The following is a 22642-nucleotide window of genomic DNA, read 5'->3' on the forward strand; positions in this document are numbered from 1 at the left end:
CTGTACAGCCCTTTGAGACTGAAAAATGTATTGGCCTATGTATCAATATAAAATGGACTTGACCTCTTTCGGGAACAGGTAAGGCCGGGAGCAGGGGAACTCGGGCTATTCGTTATAGACTGTAAATCTGTCATCCTGACGCGTGTTGATCCGGGAACCAGTATGCGTTAGCATTTGGTCCGTCAACAAGCATGTGTCAGCAGGCCTGGATAAACACCGCTCAGGGCAATTAGAAATATGGGGCGGGTAAGTATTATCCTTTGTGATTTCTGAAAGGTGCTTAAAAGTGTCTGCCAATAAAATCAAACTTTGACTTGAAAAACGTATCTACTGGTACTCCAACTGACACTAGTGAACAGATATAAAATAATACAAGAACAGAACAATTGAATATGAACAGCACTAGTGGCTCCTTAACCTGGAAAACAGAGGAGCAGATTTTTAATTGGTCACACGTAACTGTTCCAACCAAGTTCTGCTTCAATTTCTAAAATGTTATCAAGACGACCGTACCTTGGAGACATTAGACGGTGGTGTTTGAATCTGAATAAAATAAGTTCCCCGAACCCTCAAGATGTGCATGTCTCACGACGCGGCATGTAGGCCTACCGTTGACAACAACACCACAGCAATCTAACGGAATCCTAATGCAGTTGAAATAATAGAATCTGATCTGATCATGCGTTTCTGAGGTGAGGTAAAGGGTTACTGGTAACGTCGATGTTTATTGTGAAATATGCACATGTTGCAACTGTACTAAACATTGAATGGAAACGAAACAAACACGGGCGGACATAATGTATGATACATCCACGAGCCACCTGGCCCAGCAGCAAACTATGCTGGCCAGGTGAATCAGAAACCAGGTGTAGGAGCCATTTTTTATGTTGTGTAGGTATTTACTTTTCCACAAGGGTGCAGTATTGTTTCTGTTCCTTTCTTTTACCCCAGAATCTGCCCCAGCTGTTAGAGATCAGGAGAGCTGATTAGTTTGAGTTGAGTGGTGGTGGGAGAGACACAGTTTTTACACGACAGCCAGAGAATCAATAGAAGCTTTTTGTTTGTCAACTTGCCTTATCCTTTTTGTTGAAATAAACGGGAACCTCACCCAAAGACATCATAACCTTCGCAACCTTTCTTTTTTATTCACTCTGGAATCGAGTTAAGAACCATCCCAAACCACCATCAGGTGACAAGTTTTGTTTTTTGAATAGTCACCACACAAGTAAAAACTGTTTGCCCTGGATGGAAGACAAGGCAAAGGAGCTTTGCCTTGGATGGAAAGAGGCTGCTGTGTGGATCAAGAGGAGGCCATGGAGCTTGCAACTCCTTCCCCCTCTTCACCAGACAGAGCCAGATGAGAAAGGTAAAGGAAACAGCAGACAATAAAACTGCACGAACAAAGAAACTGAGCCTGTTTGAGTGATTTAATGGAACTGGACTGTGTTGATGCATTGGATTTTGGAACTGGATGTCATGAATGTTGATGAATGGAAAAGGTAATGAAAATGGAAAGCTAATTGGAAAATGGAGGAAAATGATCATCACCTGTGAATGACTGCTATTGTCTGCTGACGTCACATGTTGACATATTGACAGTGTGGAAATGGAGAAAAATGCTGATGTTGAAAATGTTATTCTTGAGGAGCGTGTTGCAAAAAGTGATGTTGCAACTGCAAACAGTGATGTTGCAAAACTTGAAGAACGTGCTGTAAAAAGTGATGTTGCAAAAAGAGAGAGAAAATTAACTGCAAAAGGTGTTTCATTTCTAATCGAAAACCTACAAAAGAACCGGAAGTTAACCTTGAATCAAGCATCCAAAATCAAGTTGCAGATCGATGATCTGTTATCTGTCAAAATAACAACTGATTCTTTGAGCAATGTTGAAAATCTTATAAAGGAGTTTAATAAACTGTGTGATGCTGCTGCTGAAACTCATGATGCATTGATGGAAATACCACTGCCTGAAGAAGAATGGAAAAGGCAGCAAACATGGTTTGAACAGAAATTTAAAGCAAATGAAAAGTTCATGTGTGATGTGTATAAATGGTTGAAGGATGCTCAAACACATTGTGACAAAGAGTCTGTACTTCAGGAGGATGAGATTCAACCAAATGTTGACCAGGAGGATGAGATTCAACCCAATGATAGTATTTCAAATGTTTCCCCCCTTGGAAAAACACGGGTCTCATCTAAGTCTAAATCTTCGTCTAAATCTTCCAGCACAAGCTCTGCATGCTTACGAGCAAAAGCTGAAAAGGCAGCACTAATCCAACACATGGCTGCTCTGGAGAGGAAACATGCACTGGAGGCTCAAGAGGAAAAACTGCATGCAGAACAGGAAAGATTGAAAAGACAAAAGGAACAACTGGAAATGGAAACCCAACTAGCTGCTGCTACAGCTAAAATAGCCATACTGGAAAGCAGTGTGGTGGGAAGTGGTTCTACACCATCCGATGGAATGGACTCATATTTCAATAAAGCCACAAAATCAAAAATGGAAATGTCACAAAGGTCAAAGTCAGAACCAGTGCAACAACCACCCTCACAGCAACCACCCTCACAGCAACCACCCTCACACCTGCATGATGCACGCCCTAAGGAAAGAAAATCTGCCCAAACACAACCATGGGAAACCCTCACTTCAATACAACCCATGCAATCCCTACAAAGACCACCAGGAGGCCATACAACTGTCTTCAATTCACTGCAAGGTCACAGGTCAAGCAATGTTTGTACCACACCACAAATGAACACAAATGAAAATAAAATACAGGACATTGGCAACATTATGCAGCGACAAACAGAAATCACTGCTCAGCTGGTTCAACAACAACACTCAGCATCTCTTCCACCTCGAGCAATACCCATATTTGATGGTGACCCTCTACAGTATGGATCTTTTATCATGGCCTTTGAGCAGGGGGTTGAAAGAAAAGTCAATAATCTCCAGGACTGCTTGTACTACCTAGAACAGCACACCAGGGGGCAGCCTAGAGAACTGGTCAGAAGCTGCTATCACATGCCAAATGATCAAGGCTATCACAGAGCCAAGTATTTGTTAAAGGAACACTTCGGCAATGAAATGAAGATTGGGGCAGCTTACATGGAAAAAGCTTTAAGTTGGCCACCAATAAAAGCTGAAGATGTTGCCGCTCTTCAAACATACATGTTGTTCTTGAGAGGATGTTGCAACATGATGGAAAGTCTACAATATATGGCAGAAATGAATGTACCATCAAACCTGAAACAGCTTGTGATGAAACTGCCCTACAAATTAAAAGAAAGATGGAGAGCAGCTGTTTGTGACCTACAGGAGAGACGAGGAAGTAGAGTTTTGTTCTCTGATTTGGTCAACTTTCTGGAACATCAGATCAAAATTCTCTCTGATCCTGTTTTTGGTAACCTACAAGACACACAAACTGCTACACTTAAAGGAAAAGCTCCCCCAAGATTTCCACCCAGGAATAAAAATCCAGCAACTGTGGCAGCTGTAAACACTTCAGCAGGTATAAGGTCTGCACCGCTCTACCATGCCTTTTCTTTATCAAAAAGCAAGAATACATCATGTTGCATATGTAAAGAGGATCACGCAATAGAAGATTGTGTACATCTTAAGAACAAAGTGCATCGTGAGAAACTTGATCTTTTAAGGCAAAGTGGTGTTTGTTTTGGTTGTCTAAAACCAGGTCATATCAGCAAGAGCTGCAAAAAACGTCTAACATGTGATGTATGTAACTTCAGACATCCTACAATGCTTCACAATCCAGCTAAATTCAGAACATTTGAACAGTCAAACAACACTGTTGTCCCTCAGCAGACCTGTGCTCACACTGGGGCCGGTACACAGAAATGTGTTCTCTCAATTGTACCTGTACAAGTAAAGGTTAAGAATGGAAACAAAATTTTGACCACTTACGCTTTCCTTGATCCAGGAAGCTCAGCTACCTTTTGTACAGAACGCCTGATGAGACAGCTGAACATGGACAGTAAACAAACACACATCTTCCTGCGAACTATGGGACAAGCACACACTGTAAAGACTCATGTTCTGACTGGACTGGAAGTAGCTGGTTATGATGACAACAGGTTTCTAGACCTACCTGAGGTTTACACTCAACAAACCATGCCAGTTACAAGAAACAATATTGCGACAGAAAAGGATCTCAGAAGATGGCCTTACCTGCGAAAGATTAAAGTTCCCGAGCTTGAAGTTGGAGTGGATTTGTTGATTGGCACAAATGCCTCAAAGCTTTTGGAGCCTTGGGAAATCATTAACAGCTGTAATGATGGACCCTATGCTGTTCGGACCCTATTGGGGTGGGTGGTGAACGGCCCACTTAAAGGAAGTGGAAGTGATACAGGGAAGAATGGCTGCCCTACTGTCACTGTCAATAGGATCTCCATTGATAAAGTGGAACAGTTGTTAATCACACAATACAACCAAGACTTCAATGAAAGGTCATGTGATGACACTTTAATGTCAAGAGAAGATATGAGGTTTCACCACATTATGGAAAAAACAATTAGTCTTGAAAACAACCATTATTGTGTTGATTTACCTTTTAAGGATGATGATGTCATAATGCCAAACAATCGATGCATTGCTGAACAACGAGTCATGAGTTTGAAAAGAAAGTTTCAGAGGAACAAAGAGTATCATCAGGAGTATGTGCACTTCCTTAATGATGTTATTAAAAGTGGCTATGCGGAGCAGGTTCCTCAACAGCAACTGAACGGAACTGAAGGTAAAATCTGGTACATACCACATCATGGGGTGTATCATCCCAAGAAGAAAACCCTGAGAGTTGTATTCGACTGTGGAGCAAGTTTCAAAGGCACATCTTTGAACAGCCAGCTGTTACAAGGTCCTGACCTCACAAATTCCCTCTTTGGTGTTCTTCTGAGATTTAGGCAAGAAGCAGTTGCCATCATGACTGATGTTCAAGCTATGTTTCACCAAGTCCAAGTTTCTCAGAAACATGTTGATTTTCTCCGATTTTTGTGGTGGCATAATGGAAATGTAATGCAACCGTTGGTGGACTTCAGAATGAAAGTTCATATATTTGGAGCAACTTCATCACCGAGCTGCGCCAATTATGCGTTAAAGAGAGTTGCTGATGACAACACGGCTCATTACAGTGACAAAGTGTTACAGACCATCAAACAAAATTTTTACGTGGACGATTGTTTAAAGTCTGTGTCTTCAGAAGAGGAAGCTTTGCAAATGGTACAAGATCTCACTGCTGCATGTGCCAAAGGAGGCTTTCGGCTCTCAAAGTGGATGAGCAACAGTCGAGCAGTTCTTGCCAGCATCCCTGAAGAAAATCGTTCCAAAGCAACCAAAGAGCTCAATTTGGATAAAGACAACTTACCTGTTGAAAGAGCTCTTGGATTGCACTGGTGTGCAGAAACAGACATGTTCATGTTCAAGATTGCACTGGAAAATCGTCCATGTACCCGCCGTGGAATCTTGTCAGTGGTTAATTCTATCTATGACCCTCTTGGTTTCTTGTCACCATTCACACTGCCTCCTAAGCTGATGCTACAAGAGCTGTGCAAAAGAAAAATTGGTTGGGATGACACAATACCACAAACCTTTCTGCAGAAGTGGACACAGTGGCTGACAAATCTGCATAAATTGTCACTGTTAAAGGTGGAACGGTGTATCAAGCCGAAGAACTTTGGAAAGGTAAGCCATGCACAGCTGCATCACTTCTCAGATGCTAGTGAGTGTGGATACGGCGCTGTTTCTTATCTGAGATTGAAAGGCATCTCTGATGAAGTTAACATTGCTTTCATGGTTGGAAAGTCCAGAGTCGCCCCCATGAAACAAACCACAATACCAAGGCTTGAACTCACAGCTGCTGTATTAGCTGTCAGACTAGACAAGATGATTACAAAGGAGCTTCAACTGGAATTGGACCAGTCAGTGTTCTGGACCGACAGCACGACGGTGCTTAATTACATTTCAAGTGAAACAAAGAGATTCCACACATTTGTAGCGAACAGAGTGGCTGTCATAAGAGAAGCTACAGAGGTGGCCCAGTGGAGGTACATAGGCTCTAAACAGAACCCCGCTGATGAGGCTTCAAGAGGACTGTCAGCTGATGATTTTCTGAAACGTGAACGTTGGCTCAAAGGACCAGAGTTTCTGCTGACTGAGGAAAGGACCTGGCCAAAACAGGAGCTAAACAAACCTGCCGTCAGCTTGGATGACCCCGAGGTCAAACAAGACCTCACAGTTAGTGCTTGTGTTGTTGATGATGCATCCAATACTATGAACAAGCTTCTAACCTATTTTTCAGACTGGGAAAAACTCAAAACTTCAGTCGCCTGGTTTTTGAAGTTTAAAGACCTGCTTCAACAGCTAAGGAAAAAAGGTAAAACATGCAACAAAGGACATCAACACAAAGCAAAGATAAATGTTCAACCATTGACACGGGATGACTTACATAATGCAGAACTGGAAATTGCACGCCTCTGCCAACAGCAAAGATTTCACAGGGAAATCTCCCTCTTGGAGAAAGGAGCATCATCTGTGCCAACCAACAGTGACATCTACAGGTTGGATCCCACACTCCAAGATGGGCTGTTGAGAGTAGGAGGCCGCCTGAGAAAAGCATCCATGCCTGAAACAGTAAAACATCCAATAATTCTGTCTAAAGATCAATACATATCCAAACTTATCTTACAACATATTCACAAGCAAGTGGGTCACGCTGGACGTAATCATATGATGTCTACACTTCGAAAAACCTACTGGATAACAAATGCAAACTCAGCCTGCAGGAAAATCATTGCTGATTGTGTTACCTGTCGTCGTCTTCAAGGGAGAGTTGGAGAACAGAAAATGTCTGACCTTCCAGCTGAAAGACTCCTGCCAGACTTGCCACCGTTTACTAATACAGGCGTGGATTATTTCGGCCCTATTGACATCAAAAGAGGTCGCAGCATGGTCAAAAGGTATGGCGTAATCTTCACATGCATGACCAGCCGGGCAGTACACCTTGAAGCAGCCCACTCACTGACAACAGATTCATGCATAAATGCCATCCGACGGTTCATGTGTCGACGTGGGCAAATCTCCAACCTCAGGTCAGACAACGGCACCAATTTTGTTGGAGCTGAAAGAGAGCTAAGGGAAGCTCTTAGAGCCCTGGATCACAACAAAATTCAAAGTGCTTTGGCAAAAAGAGGAATAGCATGGACATTCAACCCTCCTGCTGGATCTCACTACGGCGGAACATGGGAGCGGATCATTCGCCTCATAAGAAAGGTGCTGTATTCCATTGTCAAACAGCAAACCATGGATGATGAGAGCTTTTGCACTATTCTTTGTGAAATTGAAGCCATTCTCAACAGTCGCCCAATAACCAAACTATCCGATGACCCTAATGACCTGGAAACACTTACACCCAACCACATTCTTCTGTTGAAGGCCAAACCCCTTCTTCCTCCTGGACTTTTTGATGATAGTGATATATACATCAAACGAAGATGGAGACAGGTACAGTATCTGTCAGATTTATTTTGGAAGCGGTGGGTAAGGGAGTATCTTCCACTGCTCCAAGAAAGACAAAAGTGGACAAAGCCACGAAGGAATTTTTCTGTGGACGACGTTGTTGTTATCATGGACCCTTCTGCTCCAAGAAGTTCATGGCTGATGGGTAAAGTGACCAAAACCTTTCCAGACAGGAGAGGTGTTGTCCGGTCAGTTCAGCTGAAGACCAAGACAGGCTTTCTGGAGAGGCCTGTCACCAAGCTCTGCATGCTATTGGAGACATAAAGATTGTTATTAAAGACTGATTTATGGATTGACTTATGAAAGAAAGAAGATTTGATTTATGGACACCGACTTCTGAAAGAAGAAGACGAAGATTTGCACACACACACACTCTTTTTGGCTCCTTTTTGAAATATGTTTATATAATTGTAGTGCACACCAACACAATTATGGGGCCGGTGTGTAGGAGCCATTTTTTATGTTGTGTAGGTATTTACTTTTCCACAAGGGTGCAGTATTGTTTCTGTTCCTTTCTTTTACCCCAGAATCTGCCCCAGCTGTTAGAGATCAGGAGAGCTGATTAGTTTGAGTTGAGTGGTGGTGGGAGAGACACAGTTTTTACACGACAGCCAGAGAATCAATAGAAGCTTTTTGTTTGTCAACTTGCCTTATCCTTTTTGTTGAAATAAACGGGAACCTCACCCAAAGACATCATAACCTTCGCAACCTTTCTTTTTTATTCACTCTGGAATCGAGTTAAGAACCATCCCAAACCACCATCAGGTGACAAGTTTTGTTTTTTGAATAGTCACCACACCAGGTAACCTGGGTGTGATGTAACAGTGGTAATATAACAGTATATATTGCGGCAATTAAACGTTGCTCTTTCGTACTGATGGCAGGCGTGTCAACACCTTTGCACTGCCTAGTCTGCCATTCGGTTTTGGCTCAGGCACAGTTGACGGGAGTCCCACAGGTTGAGGCTGCAAGTCCCAGAGGCAGGTACAGTATTCTTACCGTAGTACTCTGATTCGGTAAGTATTCTAATGTCATATTTAGAGCTGAAGAATGTGCCTCGTGGACGAAGATTGTATGTGTGTGTAAATGTGTGTCTGTGTTTGTGTGTGTGTGTGTGTGTGTGTGTGTGTGTGTGTGTGTGTGTGTCCTGTGTGTGTGTGTGTGTGTGTCCTGTGTGTGTGTGTGTGTGTGTGTGTGTGTGTGTGTGTGTGTGTGTGTGTCCTGTGTGTGTGTGTGTGTCCTGTGTGTGTGTGTGTGTGTGTGTGTGTGTGTGTGTGTGTGTGTTTTTCTGGCCTTACTGGCTGTTACACCAATACCACCGTCTTTATGTTCGCCATCTGTTTGTTGAATATGCAAGTCAGATGTTGAAGTGACTCAAAATGTTGTTTTAAACGTCTTCATTGATCTTAAACATAGTTATCTATGCTGTTATGCCACTACAATAACACGGTAATATAGGTGTAATGTTTTGCTAGTCTCCGCTAAACCTCCTACTCTGCCCCAAACTCCTTTGAACTTATTCTGTCACCCATGTAACGACATGGGTGCCCAGAGGGTATGGCAGACTAATGTATACAGAATTCTGAGGAATCCTGGGGATGTCATAGGTTTCCTGACATTAATGGCAGGAATCCGAATCAAGGTGCATGGCTCTCCCTCTCGCTCTTTCCCTGGCAAAGCATCTCTCTCTCTCTTTGTCTGTGTGTTTCTGTGTCTGATGCATGGCGTACAAGCCATGTCTTCCATGGCGTTAACGATGACGGAAACCATGACAGCGGCTGTGGTTACCCCAACCACAGCCGCTGTCGTGGTTTCCGTTGCTGTCTAGTGATGACCTGTAGGGAGGAAACACTTTTCCCTCATTTCTTTTTCTTTGTTTCTCCGTAAGTTGCTCCTCTGTCTCTCTCTTGCCCCCTGACAGCCAACAGCCTGACAGCCTGACTTGCCCCTGTCTCTGTCTCTCTCTGTCACTCTCTCTCTCTGTCTCTCTCTCTCTATGTGACCCCCCCCCCCCCCAGGTAGGCTATGTCGGAGGTCCCTGACTGCTGCATCTGTCTGACGGCCCCCAGCCGGCCCGTCAGCCTGCCCTGCCGCCACGCCTTCTGCCTGGCCTGCATCGGGGAGTACTGGAGGCACACTGGTTGCTGCCAGTGCCCCTTGTGCAAGGCACTCTTCCCCACCAGACCCGACCTTAAACCGCCGCCGGAGCACGACCTTCCTCCCGCGGACGGCCTCACGCCGCCGGAGCCTCTGCAGGCCGGCGGGGTCCCGTGCGACGCGTGCCGGGCCGGCGGGCGCCGTTGTGCGGCGGTCGCGTCGTGTCTGCCGTGTCTGGCGTCGTTCTGCCCGCGGCACCTGGAGCCGCACTACCTCGACGCCGCGCTGTGGCGCCACCGACTGGTCAGCGCCGTGAAGAACGCCGAGGGCGACGGCGCCGCGTGCCGGCACCACGGGAGGAAGGTGGACCGCTTCTGCCGCACCGACCGGACGGGCATTTGCGCGATGTGCGCCGACACGGACCACCGGGACCACCGCGTCGTACCCATCTCCAAGGCGGCGGGCCGAGCGAAGGTCGGCCCGCCGCCCTTCGACGCGAAAAATTTACAGAAATGACAAATGAGAGATTCTGTGTTGTAGCACTCAAGTTTTTGTTCAAAATCTTCGTAACAGTCGTAATAACGATGTGATGGTCGATATGAGGAACGTTTACTTCACAACTGTAGCTGTTATTTGTATGTTTTCCCTTGTGTCGTTCACTATGGACAATATGCACCTCTCTCCGCAGGTAAAGCTAAATAAACAGCTGTTGAGACTCACACGGACGATTCAGGAGAGGACATTACACGAGAACACCAGGAGGAGGTCCCTGACGCTCCGCAGCAGCAGAACCGGAGGTGATCCGGGCCAGGCTGAGGGTCTGGGGGAGCCTGAGGGTCTGGGCGAGGGTGAGGGTCTGGGGGAGGCTGAGGGTCTGGGGGAGGCTGAGGGTCTGGGGGAGGCTGAGGGTCTGGGGGAGGGTGAGGGTCTGGGGGAGGCTGAGGGTCTGGGGGAGGCTGAGGGTCTGGGGGAGGGTGAGGGTCTGGGGGAGGGTGAGGGTCTACTCAAAGACCAGGAGCAGGAAATCCTGGACCTCCAGCAGAGAAAGACAGACTTGGAGGAACTTTCTCAAATGGCGGATCCTCTGAGTTTTTTACTGGTCTGCTTACATCTTTCACATTTCACTTCCAAAAAACACTTTTTTTTTTGTTATAGGTATAGGCCTATTGAGTATGGTAACTCAGTTCCTCTTTCTCTTCCTCTCTCTCCAGAAATTTCTACAGAAGTGTTCAACGTAGATACGAGGAAATTGCAAAGAAGAATAACACTGAGGTGGTTTTCACATTGCATGCTTGTTCTATTCATAACTAATTACAAGCTATTCATCAGTGATTCCCCTACTCAGAATGCTCCAGGAAGTGAACATAATATTACAATGTTGTTGTGACGGCAAACAAAAGAATGTGTTTTTGTATATTTAATTTATTTGTTTTGTAAATGATTGATGTATAAAATATTTTTTGGACTGATAGTTTGGAATCAAGTATATTTGTCAGAAGGCCTATCAAGCCTATGGTATTTAAAGTATTAATACTGTGGCGACCACTGCCGTGGACGCCTGTTCGGGTCCTGCGCAAAGGGAGCATGGGAATCTGCATTGCGGGAAGGGACGTTCCCGTTGTATCTGTTAGGATTTTATACTGTAGGGGTGTTTAGTAGGTGCGGGATAAATGGGTTAGGGGATTGGAGTGTTGAGCGGTTATCATGTTGTGTTCTTTGGGGTCGCACCATTACTTAGAGTGTCATGCGTTTGTGTTGGTTGCGCTGTGTTCAGTGTAAAGTGTGTGTGTTCAAAAATAAAGGCAACTTCCGTAGTCGTGCGGTGTATGAGGCACGGAAGTTGTAAACCATTTCAACCTGGGCTCCTGTCTCAATCTTTCTGAGCGTCGCCACAATACGTTAAGTACCCCAATAAGACCCATAAACAATTTTTTGATAGCTTGCGTATGACTTGTTCTGCTGAAACAATACTGAAAACGTGGATCAAACCATTGAATCCTTTAATGTACTTAGTCTATTGTTAACCACAAGGTGGCGGCACATGGGCACAGTAATGGTAGCGTTCCTCATTCTGGTACCTTTAATTTTAAGTCTGATGAAGGGTTAGAAGGATTGTTTTGGAGGGGGTGATACGAAAGTTAGGTAGGCAGCAGATGAAGACGATATTAAGAAGATAATTGATCTGGTGCGTTTACGATTGTTTATACGTTTCTAAAACTATTACCCCGGTGATAGGTAGGGCGTAGGCTTCTCACGCTTACATTTGTAAGGCAAACAATAAACAAATGATGCGGCCGGCCATCGCCCTTCCATCGTTGAAGGGCCTGACGCACATGATGAGGAGGAGACGAAAGTTAAGTCTGGGAAGGGCATTTACACGGAAATGAAACCAAAAGCGCTTTACTGTGGGATATAAAGGTAATAGTCCCCGTAGCCTACCTCTAGTGCACTGCCAATGAAAAGCGAGAGAGACAATGGACACTGAGGGAGATACATATATTCATAGGAATAACCTAAGAGCGATACAGAATGACAGGTAATCGTTCTGTTATACCATATCATCATACCGGTATGTCATAGTGTTATTTATATAGGCCTACTGCGTTTGTTGTCAAATTAGGCTGCAATCTTTCGTCCTGTAAAGTTAAAACTTTAGAAATGCAAACTTTAGAAATCTGCAGACACGTCTGCTAAATTGAGATTGTTCTTATAAAAAGCAGTGACAAACAATTGGTCGAGGTCTGAAACGGTAAAGACACGACCTGATGTGCCCTCCGCTGTCAAACTGATTTAAAGAGCCAGTGAACCCATTGATGATCTAATGGTCGTAGTGATGACGAGTCATATGATCATCATATGACTCATCATAGAAAGCGATGGCACTTCTTTGACTGTTACTGGAATAAGACCCAAATTAAGACAGAAATTGGTAAAATCCTGTCTTGCTATTCTCCCCAAACACCATGACGTTCCTCTTTGCTGCGAACCCAGGTGGGACTTAGTATAATACTTAGTATACTTAGTATAATACTTAGTATACTTAGTATAATACTTAGTAGCCTATACTTAGTATAACGCCACGTCCGCAGTCCGAGGGAGGGACTCAATTCCTCTTTCTCTTTCCATAAATCTCTACAGAAGTGTTTAACGTAGATACGAGGAAATTGCAAAGAAGAAAAACACAACCCTGAGGTGCTTTCCTCACATTGCATGCTTATTAACACTCATTACAAGCTATTCATCAGTGATTCACCTACTCAGAATGCTCCAGGAAGTGAACATAATATTACAATGTGGTTGTGACGGCAATCATACAACGTAAACCACAAATGTGTTTTTGTATATTTAATTTATTTGTTTTGTAAATTATTGATGTGGGGCGGATTTCAAATACAACAGCGTCGGCGTGGGTCGTAACCATGGGGATAACACGCCCCCCTGTGGGTTCCCTGGCTCTTTAACTTTGTGTTATAGGGACCAGTAGAACAAGCTCTAGTGCATTCATAACAGAGTGCGTCATTGCAGTCGTGCGTAAACTATTGTGTTGATGTTATGTAAGGCCTATGTAAATAGGCGTTTTACTAACCAGTTTTTACTAACTCACCAGTTTTTATATACTAATACTTACGTGTTTATTTTTGGTTGCATCATAATTACCATCGTTATTAGCCTATCATTACTAATTCGGTATGTCTTGACTTGGCTACTCCCTCATCATCATTATAATTATGAACATAGTTTGCTAAGGCACCGTGTCGTGGTGTTATCACATCTAATGTCATTCATTCATAATAATACCAATATATATATATATATATATATATATATATATATTCTCGGCATAGCATCATGTCTCTGCGCTCGATCCCGGACCCGGCGCGCTCCCCGGAGCCCTCGGGCCTGAGCGTGCCCCTGGAGAAGCACCTGATCTGCCCCATCTGCATGGACCTGTTCATGGAGCCCGTCACCACCTGCTGCGGCCACTCCTTCTGCAAGCGCTGCCTCAACTGCAACGCCGTCTACAACGACAAGACCTGCCCGCTCTGCAAGAACTACCTCCGCCGCATCCCGGAGGTCAACATCGTGCTGAAGGGGCTCCTGCAGGACCTGCACCGGGCCCGCCTGGAGGCCAGGAGCCAGCGGGACAAGGAGCTCGCCGTCGGCCCCGGGGAGGTGGCCTGCGACGTCTGCACGGGGCCCGGGGCCCGCAGGGCCCTGAAGTCGTGCCTGGTGTGCCTGATGTCGTACTGCCAGGCCCACCTGGAGGGCCACGGCCGGAGGCGCCGCCTCAGGGGCCACAAGCTGGTGGAGCCCGTGGAGAACCTGGACGACAGGGCCTGCGCGGAGCACGGGCGGCCCCTGGAGCTGTACTGCCGCGACAGCGGCCGCTGCATCTGCGTCCTCTGCGTGGAGGAAGGGCAGCAGGAGATCGTTTCCATGGAGACGGAGTGGGAGGATAAGAAGGTGACGGAGAGTTTTGTCATCCTTTTGTCGTTTTTGTCGCTTTTGTCCATCGTGACTCTCAGAGATGTGCCGTTCAGGAGTAGGTAGGGGTTAGGATATCTGGCTCTACGTTGCTGACGGGTGGATTGTGGAAATGGGGAATCAAGGCCAGTATCTTTCTGCTGGGAGCCAAACAGCCCACCCACTCGACCACCCTGCCATCTCAGATGGTTTCAGAATATATTGTGTCAATTGTTTGATATATTGCCTTGCGCATTTCAAATAAATGTCTGTTAAGTGACAACACAGAGATGGGGCCTATGGCCCACCAATGAAAGCCCTTGCATTTGCAGTTTATAAATGTTATTCGCTGGTAGGTGGCTTCACTGTTTGTAACCCTGGGGAAAGTTACCGCATATCGCCAAAGAGAACAAAACAGAAATCCCACTTTGAATAATACTCAATACAAATTGGTTTGGTATAACATTGACCTTCAAAGCTGTTGAAGACCACTCTCAGTATTGAGTGGAAAGTGGTGTTATACTCTGGCTTCATACGGGAGTCAACATTGAGATGTTTTGCTTTCTCCCTGAAGGGCCAGCTCATCCACTTCAAGGGGGAGCTGCAGCAGAGGATTGAGAAACGGAAACACAAGCTGAAGGAAATGCGTTCCTCTCTCAAGGTTTTCCAGGTGAGGACAGTATTGTATTTTTTAAAGGAGTGATCTTGATTTGTGAGGCAGACTATAAATTGTGTCGCTTCCTTGGAAATGTTAAAACCCAAAAAATAAAACCCAAGCTTCAGTTGTTATTTTAAGGCTTCTGTAAATCGCTTTCAATCCAATTAAAACAGGCAAACAACAAGGTAGTCTGGCATAATCTGATCTGAAGTATGTTGTTGTGGTTCTAGTGAGTAGCATATGCTACTGGCCAGAATAATGAACAAAATAAATCATCAAAATAATAATCACGGTCCTATCTTTGTGTTTCTTTTAGGACAACTTACGGAGCGAGTGTATGGATATCAACGGCATTCTGTCATCTGTCATGTCCTACGTGGAGGACGCCAAAAAACACGCTCTGCTGCCCATGGACGAGAAGAGTCTGGCGGTGGAGAGGCAGGCCAAGGAAGTGACGGAGCAGCTCAATGACGAGATCAGGGAACTGCGGAGCAACGTCTCGGACCTGAAGCGCATCTCCGACCTGGAAGACCATATTGACTTCCTACAGGTGACAGATGCTTCTTTGTGTAAATACTGCTTATTGGGTGTCGGCCATTGTGTCTGATTAAACCCTTACAGTAAAGTCAATGAAAGAATTATTTCACTTGTTGTTTTTTTTACTCCTTTAGACTTATCCAAATACCCAGGACCAAGAGGAGGAAAACAACATAACAGAGATAGCACTCGATGTGTCCGTCTACTTCGGCACCTTCCGAAGTATCGTGAAAAACATGATGGATGACATTCACGACAAATTGGAGCTAGTGACTCCTATCGGTAAGAAAATTGCTGGAAGATTTGCCTATGAGAAGCGAAATAACAATAATAATGAATTTAAGTTCATTTAATTCTTCTGATTTCCCTACACAGAACTACAGAGGATTGTGAAGTTTGCAGGTAATTTTTGTATTATTATTCTACTCCAAGTAAGTTTGTTGGGTTGGTGGTTTTGCAATATAATGGGAAGAAATACTGCTTATCACCAAAGATGTCGCCAAAGAGAACAAAACGGAAATCTTTGATATTACCTTTTTACCAACCAATTCAAACTACAACAAGGAACACAATGGAAATAAATCCTGTGACTTCTTGTGATATCCTTGATTCTGTTTTAATTGTGCATGTACATTGTTGTTGCAACCATGTAGTTGTCCTTTTAAAAAATAATCGCAGGAGAATTAAACCAAAAAAAAAAAAAGGATTTACCTAACTAACTAGCTAGCTAGCTCACCAGCTAACCCAGTGACCAAAACATTTGCCGTTTCTCAATTCGCGTTCTCGTGTGTTCTCGTGTACTTGCGTTCTCGATAAACGTCATCAGTGGCGGCCCAAGCACTGTTCCAATTCCAAGTACGCGAGTACTGTCGTAAAACCCGGAAGTGTTCTCGATGCGTTCTCGATGAGGCCGTTCTACCGAGGATGCATCGGAGGTGACTCGTGTGGACTTGGGACTGTTAAATATCCCAGAATGCATCATCGAGTCCGCTGCTGTTCCAATTGCAGGTGCGTACTCGCGTTCTCGGAAGTCTGTACTTGAAAGTCCGGACTTGCCAAGTACGTACTTCCAAGTCCGCGAGTAAGTAGTCCGCGTACTTGGTATTGAGAAACGGCTATTGTGTTTCTCAAGTGGACGTGCAGCTGGACCCGAGCACCGCTCACCCACGCCTGATCGTATCGGCTGACGGCAAGGAGGTACAAGACGGCAGCGAGATTCAGGAGGTACCCGAGTGCCCCCAGAGGTTCGACCTCTACACTAGCGTCCTCGGCCGGAACCCGCTGACCTCCGGCAAGGCCTACTGGCAGGTTTCCGTCGGCGACAAGGTAGGGTGGGACCTGGGCGTGGCGTCGGTGGACTCTCAACGGAAAGGGAAGGTTGTGTTCGAGCCCGACACAAACTACTGGGTGATAGTGCATTACGACGGCCAGGGCTACGCGGCCATGACGGCCCCGCCCTGCCAGCTGGCCCTCAAGGCCAAGCCCGAGATGGTGGGCGTCTTCCTGGACTACGAGGAGGGCCTCGTGTCCTTCTACGACCTGACGTCTTCCTCGCACATCTTCTCGTTCACAAAGTGTTTATTCAGTGGCGAGCTCCGCCCCTATTTCAGTCCCCATAACGAGGCGAAAGGCAAAGCCCAGCCTCTGGTCATCTCTGAGGTGTAGGATAAGCGGTGGACTGACTACTCTGCTAGTGTGTACCAAATATATATATAAAATGAATATATATATAAACATAGAAAATACACATGGGTGTCCCAACCCATTGGTAGCAGTTGGGGATTATTTTGGTGGCGGGATGTTCATATTCAATCCAAAATATATAATGAGTTTCATTAATATAACTACTAATTGAAGACCAAAACCTGGAACAGTGTAATGATGAACATGGAGAAATATGAACTATCACTTTCGTAATGGTAATGGAAATGGGGTGCTTATTATATTTGTTGGGTTCCAGGCCTTAAGCGGTGGTGGGTAATGCATTTAATCATATGGGAACTCTTATTCAACCCTTGTGGTCAAGCAAGGTCTATGGTCTTAATAGCTTCATAATGACTTAATGTCTTATTTTTGGGATAGGGTTTGTATAACTTATTGTTAGGTTTATGGTTCAATTCAATATACATTCTCAATGCACTTCTTCAGCTAATGCAGTTTTTTTTTTTTTCTAACATGCCTAAAATGTGACTTTGTCACTTCATTCTGTAATGTAAATGATTCTGGAATTTCCTTAATAAAATAAATACCAATGATAGTAAACAGTTTGTTGGGCTTCTATCACAACAGCAACATTAAATAAGCTTGATATGTTGGCTTTTAAACATTTAACAATCATATCATACAACAAACGACATCAGTTGATTTTTAAATATTTTTTTATCCAAGTGAAATATTGTACTGGAAACAAACAGCAATGTATTCTGCGATTTTCGAGTAGTCTCCTATAATTTTAAGACCGTATCCAGTTATGTTTAGAAAATATTACTGTACTTTGTATCTTCTCACTCCATCTGGTAGAGAATATTGTGTTGGTTAACCGAATTGGACTAAATGAGAACTATGACGTTTGATGTAGCTTGTTCGACTGAACTTAGCTTGAATTCATGGGCCAACTGAATGGATGTAGAAAACGAATGAAGCGCATGAACGTGTGTGTGTGTGTACATTTTAAACCCGACACTTTAGCGGTAGATGTTTCCGATTTTCCTGTGTGTCCCTTAAAATGTCCAGCACCACGACAAAAACAGTGAACTATCGAAAGTCATTATTGTTGTCTCTTGTTGTGAGGCACCACAAACGAGAGGATTGACAAACTTAGAAATTTGAGACGGTGAACATTTAGTCATCATCTTCGTCATCATCATCGTCGTCGTCATCATCGTCGTCATCATCATCATCGTCGTCATCATCATCGTCATCATCATCGTCATCATCATCGTCATCATCGTCATCATCATCGTCATCATCATCATCGTCATCGTCGTCGTCGTCATCATCATCATCATCATCATCATCATCGTCATCATCGTCGTCGTCTTCATCATCATCATCCATATCTGGGTCAACTTTACCGGACAGCACATCCTCGACCCACTGTTCCAGTTCATCGGCTGTGGGCATGTCGTCCTGGTCGTCCATTTCCATCCACACACTGTCGGCCTGTGAGAGGAGACGCCAACCAATAAAGCTTTAGGAGCCCACCTGAGTACAATGCAGAACAGCTCTGATCCTACGATGGGAGACTCGCTCACATCAAACCCCTTTATACCTTAGACCTCAGGCCCTGGGTAAATCTTTACCCAAGTCTTATAAAATACATTCATTTCGGGGGAGAGGGGGTAACATCATGTCTGAACCGCATAGGAAGGAGAGCTTACATCCTCCACGTCAACCACACCAATCTGGGGGGAGCCCAGGTCGATGCCGAAGGTCTTCTCCCAGTAGGGCACCAGCTGGGAAGGACAAGATCAGAGGTCAGCTGAAGGTCAACAGGTGGACACAGCTAGCATTAATTAGCCACACAAATGGGAATACCATCATGTTATCTAATTGGCAATAATCAGAGCGCGTTTTAGTAGGAGGCCCAAATGTTTTGAGGCATACTTTATTGAATATTATATATATATATATATATATATATATATATATATATTATATTTTGTGGAATATTCTCAAACAAGGCCAAACAATATTTCATTATCCGATTAAAGAGATCAAAGAGATCAGATAAATGATCAGATTAAAGCGTGGCCCTGGTCGTACCAGGGGGAAGTTGTCGGGGTCGATCCAGATGATGCTGAGGTTGGGGTTGTCTGTGTTCTCGCGAGCCACTTCCTTCAGAATCTCCAGGAATTCATAACCGTCTGGGTGCAAAGTTCAAAGGTCAGCTCGTCAACGTGGCAGCCCGCGCCTTTCGTCCAGCGACGTACTTCATCTTTGCAACTTATTACAACTTTAGAACTTGAGGTCATTGGAGAAGCTGTGAGTTCTGGGATCTTTTATCAAGAATGTCTTGACCTCTTAACTATAACAACAAAAGCAACTTTGTCTTTGAATAAATTAACGCATTTCATTATTTTCTTTTCTTTGTGAATGCTCATGGAAACATGGACATGTTACCACTTATGAAAGGACTACTGATGCACCTGTTCCTATGTGCGCTCTACTTGTCATAGCCATACATGTACCTGGGTCATCCTCCTCAGCGAACGCAACAATGTGCTCTCCGTCAATGTCATCCTCCTGTTAACAAGAGGAAGCGATTAAAGAGGGCTTCGCCAAGGCTGGCCCACACCCCCCCTGAAGTCTACCATAGGAATGAAGGAGGGGTTCACTCTTCATACCCAGATCTCATACATGCTGTGGGGCTCCAGCTTCCTCAAGGTGGGCCTGGAGATGAAAGAAAAAGACGACTGATTATAGTTTAAAACAGTGAATTATTTCTGCACCACCTTATGGGCGTCATGTGACGGTGTACCTGTCGTGCTCCTCAATGTAAGCAACGAGCTCGTCTTCAGTGTACGGCCTGCCGGGAATGGACACAGCCTCCTCCATGAAGGGCTCGTACAGGTCCACCTCGTTCAGCTTCAGCTTCAGCTTCTTGCCGATCTGACAGTGAGAGATGGATAGAGATGGATGGATCGCTCATACAAGAACGGTAGAGCTACTCTGAATTTTAAGGAGCGTATGCATGCGATTCTGCTTTGTTATTCATTGAGTTTCCATCCTAAACACTGATATTCAAACGTGGAATGATCTAATGCCGACCTTGGGGTCGAAGGTGGCGAAGAACTTAATGAAAGGGTGGAACTCCTCAGCTGCGTCTTCGTATTCAACGTAGTCTGAAAAAAGGCAGAAGAATCCACCAGGGAGATCAGCATCACAAATCAATGGGGAGGTTTTCAACATCGGTAGCTGGTTGAGTCGTAACAGTGACTTTGGACGGCGACCACTCACGGGGAGATTTCTCGCTCTTGAAGTATCCGGCGAGCTTGATCACCTCGTCTATGTTGTTGAAGCCCTTGAGCTCGCGTTCGTTGTCAATGATCTCCACAGGGTCTTCAATCACCTGCGCACCGCAAGAGAACCACAAGTTTTTCATCACAACAAATAAAAATCAAATCCAGGCTAAAAGGGCTAAATTGAGAATTTAAATCGAGCATTTACCCTGTAACCTTAATATTTCCCTTTGCTTAAACTTAAAAGCTTAAAAGCTATACAAGCCCCCGTCAGCCTGTCAGTGGTCCCTCGGTGCCGTGGGGGACCATCTCTGGCTGAGCAAGCACTCACATCATACAGGAACTCCACCAGAGTGTCAGCTGCCAGCTCGCCATCGTACTCAATGATCTCATCGTCAGCAAAGATGTAGATGCTCTCCACCTCATCCAGACCTGGGGATTAACAGGTGGAAATCAAGTTGTAATGTTGGATCCTTTTCCACTGCTTATTGACCTGCATTGAGTCACCTCTTCATCACGTTGAAGTCAGATTCATATTGATGTTGAAGACAAATAACTTTAAATACTGAGTGTATCGTAACATTTCATTCTGTCAGATAAAATGCACTGCAGTAGTTTATTTTTGTTCTCTATCAGACGATAACCCAGTCACTGCTGTGTCCCACCACTTGAGGGTAGCAGCGTTTTGTAAATGTCTTGCCTTGCCTGAATGCATGCTAACAGATTCCTGATTCCAATACAGTTTTCAATTCTGACATTTTCAACCCAAGACTTGTATTATTAGTTTTCAATCATAACACATCTTTGGAATTAATATATATATTCTTAGTGTGAATTGATTTATAGTATATTAAACATATGATATATTTTTATCATAAAAATAAAAAGTCCTGCAATTTTTGGTTAGTTATTTTCAATCAAGAGACGAAACGAGGTGTCGTCTTCAAACGGTCAGGCTTACCAAGCGTCTTGGCCACAGACTTCTCCTTCTTAGCGTCCAACAGTGCAAAACCAATGTCCTCATCCTTCAGGTCTTCCAGAACCTGGGCGGCAAGCTGGAGAGACAAGGGGGTACGGAGTGAGAAAAACACAGGTCGGGTACAAGCAGTAAGGTGTACATCATGTAATTACATTGTGTTAGTGGTGTCATTTCTTTGCCATTTTGTTGTTTCATATGTTTTTGAAAATGTGTATTTGATGTACATTTTGTGTGTACATCTGCAAATTCTTTCTTTTTTTTATTATAATTTTTTTAATCATTCTTCTTTAATTTGTGACTCCTGTTGTAAATTAAAAATGTCATTAGGAATAATAAAAAACTCTGACTTTAATAAAGTTAATGAATGAATAAAAAGCTTCATGACCACCACTTTGGTGACTACAGTCCTTCCACCAGCACTGTGTTATTATTATACTGACTGTCTCATAATTGCAACGAGAATTGAGTGCTTAGGATTTGTGCGTCTCGCCTAGCTCTTTAGAGACTGTAACTTGATAAAAGGCTGCAAATAAACCAGCCTTCACTTGGACACTGATGAAATCAAGTCCTCTCTTTGTACCCAAACCACACATATGTCCTGACCTGAACGTGAACATATTCAGTTTATATTTGTCTCATATTAACCCTAACCCTGGCATTCCGGCTCAAATTCAAGGCCTTAAAAGCGAAAGCCCTTGGACTGCTGCCTTGCACTTTCTAAATCGGAGTGAAACCCAAGCCCATGATTGACACAAGGCATAACCAATGTGAAACCAGAGCTGATGATTGACAGCTCTCATAGCCAATGCGGGAGGAGGAGTACCAGAGGGGTTTAACTCGAGCCGGCAGTGTCCAGTGAGAGAGAGACGCAGCGACAGGTGTTGTGCGAAAATGAAGACGGGCGCTCGCAGAGTTAGCAAACTTCAAATCTGCGCAAGCTTCTATGCACATACATGATACGCACAGACATGTGGCCAGACACACACACACACACACACACACACACACACACACACTAACACCTACACACATACATAAACACACACACACAGGTCTTGCTCACTTTCCCAATGCAAACTATCTCCGCGTACTCAGAAGTTATCCTGTACCCCCATCCGAACACAACGTCTCCCCTCTCTGCCATCATCAATAACATCAGTCATGTTATCTTATCATATCGCCACCCACGGTTGCCCCAAGCAATGTTCCCTGTCTGTGGACGGAGTGAGGGGGGGGGGTCCTACAGTCGTCCACAGTGGGTCACGCCCCCACCACAGCACACACACAAGTCAACACAAGTGACAGCCCCCGCAGCCAAAGCCGCCGCCGCCGCCGCAGCCGAGTTAACAAAGCCCAAACGCAGCGCGGACCTCGGTGGAGGAACGGGCCCGTTTGGCTGTGGTTCGTCTGGTTCTGTGGCC

General features: G+C 44.7%; 3 protein-coding genes across 4 annotated transcripts; 2 read left to right on the forward strand and 1 right to left on the reverse strand.

The window, feature by feature from the left end:
• Positions 1-218: 218 nt before the first annotated feature.
• On the forward strand, positions 219-11401 carry LOC311368662 (E3 ubiquitin-protein ligase TRIM47-like; the record flags this gene model as incomplete). Its single annotated transcript, XM_084487461.1, has 4 exons — positions 219-246; positions 9544-10096; positions 10311-10542; positions 11397-11401. Exons 2-4 carry the CDS (start codon positions 9551-9553, stop codon positions 11399-11401), a joined length of 783 nt encoding a protein of 260 aa, XP_084343587.1. The 5' UTR covers positions 219-246; positions 9544-9550.
• Positions 11402-12041: 640 nt separating this feature from the next.
• LOC311368484 (E3 ubiquitin-protein ligase TRIM21-like) lies at positions 12042-17472 on the forward strand. 2 transcript variants are annotated; one of them, XM_084487291.1, is made up of 7 exons: positions 12042-12158; positions 13468-14086; positions 14661-14756; positions 15061-15294; positions 15416-15563; positions 15657-15683; positions 16414-17472. In XM_084487291.1, the coding sequence occupies exons 1-7, from the start codon at positions 12097-12099 to the stop codon at positions 16944-16946; spliced, it is 1719 nt and encodes a 572-aa protein (XP_084343417.1). In that variant the 5' UTR covers positions 12042-12096; the 3' UTR covers positions 16947-17472. The 2 variants fall into 2 exon arrangements, with proteins under 2 accessions (XP_084343417.1, XP_084343418.1); XM_084487292.1 differs by lacking the exon at positions 12042-12158 and adding an exon at positions 12171-12814.
• A 169-nt stretch (positions 17473-17641) lies between these two features.
• On the reverse strand, positions 17642-21303 carry casq1b (calsequestrin 1b; the record flags this gene model as incomplete). The annotated part of the gene is made up of 10 exons (XM_084487304.1): positions 17642-18443; positions 18662-18736; positions 19047-19147; positions 19472-19526; positions 19628-19673; positions 19762-19892; positions 20052-20125; positions 20241-20352; positions 20574-20674; positions 21204-21303. Coding segments are annotated over 10 exons (1116 nt in total), but the record flags the coding sequence as incomplete, so codon positions are not given.
• Positions 21304-22642: the final 1339 nt, after the last annotated feature.

The sequence above is a fragment of the Micromesistius poutassou genome (assembly GCF_964030765.1).
Source record: "Micromesistius poutassou genome assembly, chromosome: 23".
Lineage (NCBI taxonomy): Eukaryota > Metazoa > Chordata > Actinopteri > Gadiformes > Gadidae > Micromesistius > Micromesistius poutassou.

What these genes read in the sequence shown, in the direction of transcription:
- LOC311368484 (XM_084487291.1), top strand. Translation starts at nt 12,097, where the DNA reads ATGGACACTGAGGGAGATACATATATTCATAGGAATAACCTAAGAGCG. An exon ending in CGGAGTGGGAGGATAAGAAG is followed by an intron (nt 14,087 to 14,660) that starts GTGACGGAGAGT and finishes TTCTCCCTGAAG; the next exon opens with GGCCAGCTCATCCACTTCAA. An exon ending in ACCATATTGACTTCCTACAG is followed by an intron (nt 15,295 to 15,415) that starts GTGACAGATGCT and finishes TTACTCCTTTAG; the next exon opens with ACTTATCCAAATACCCAGGA.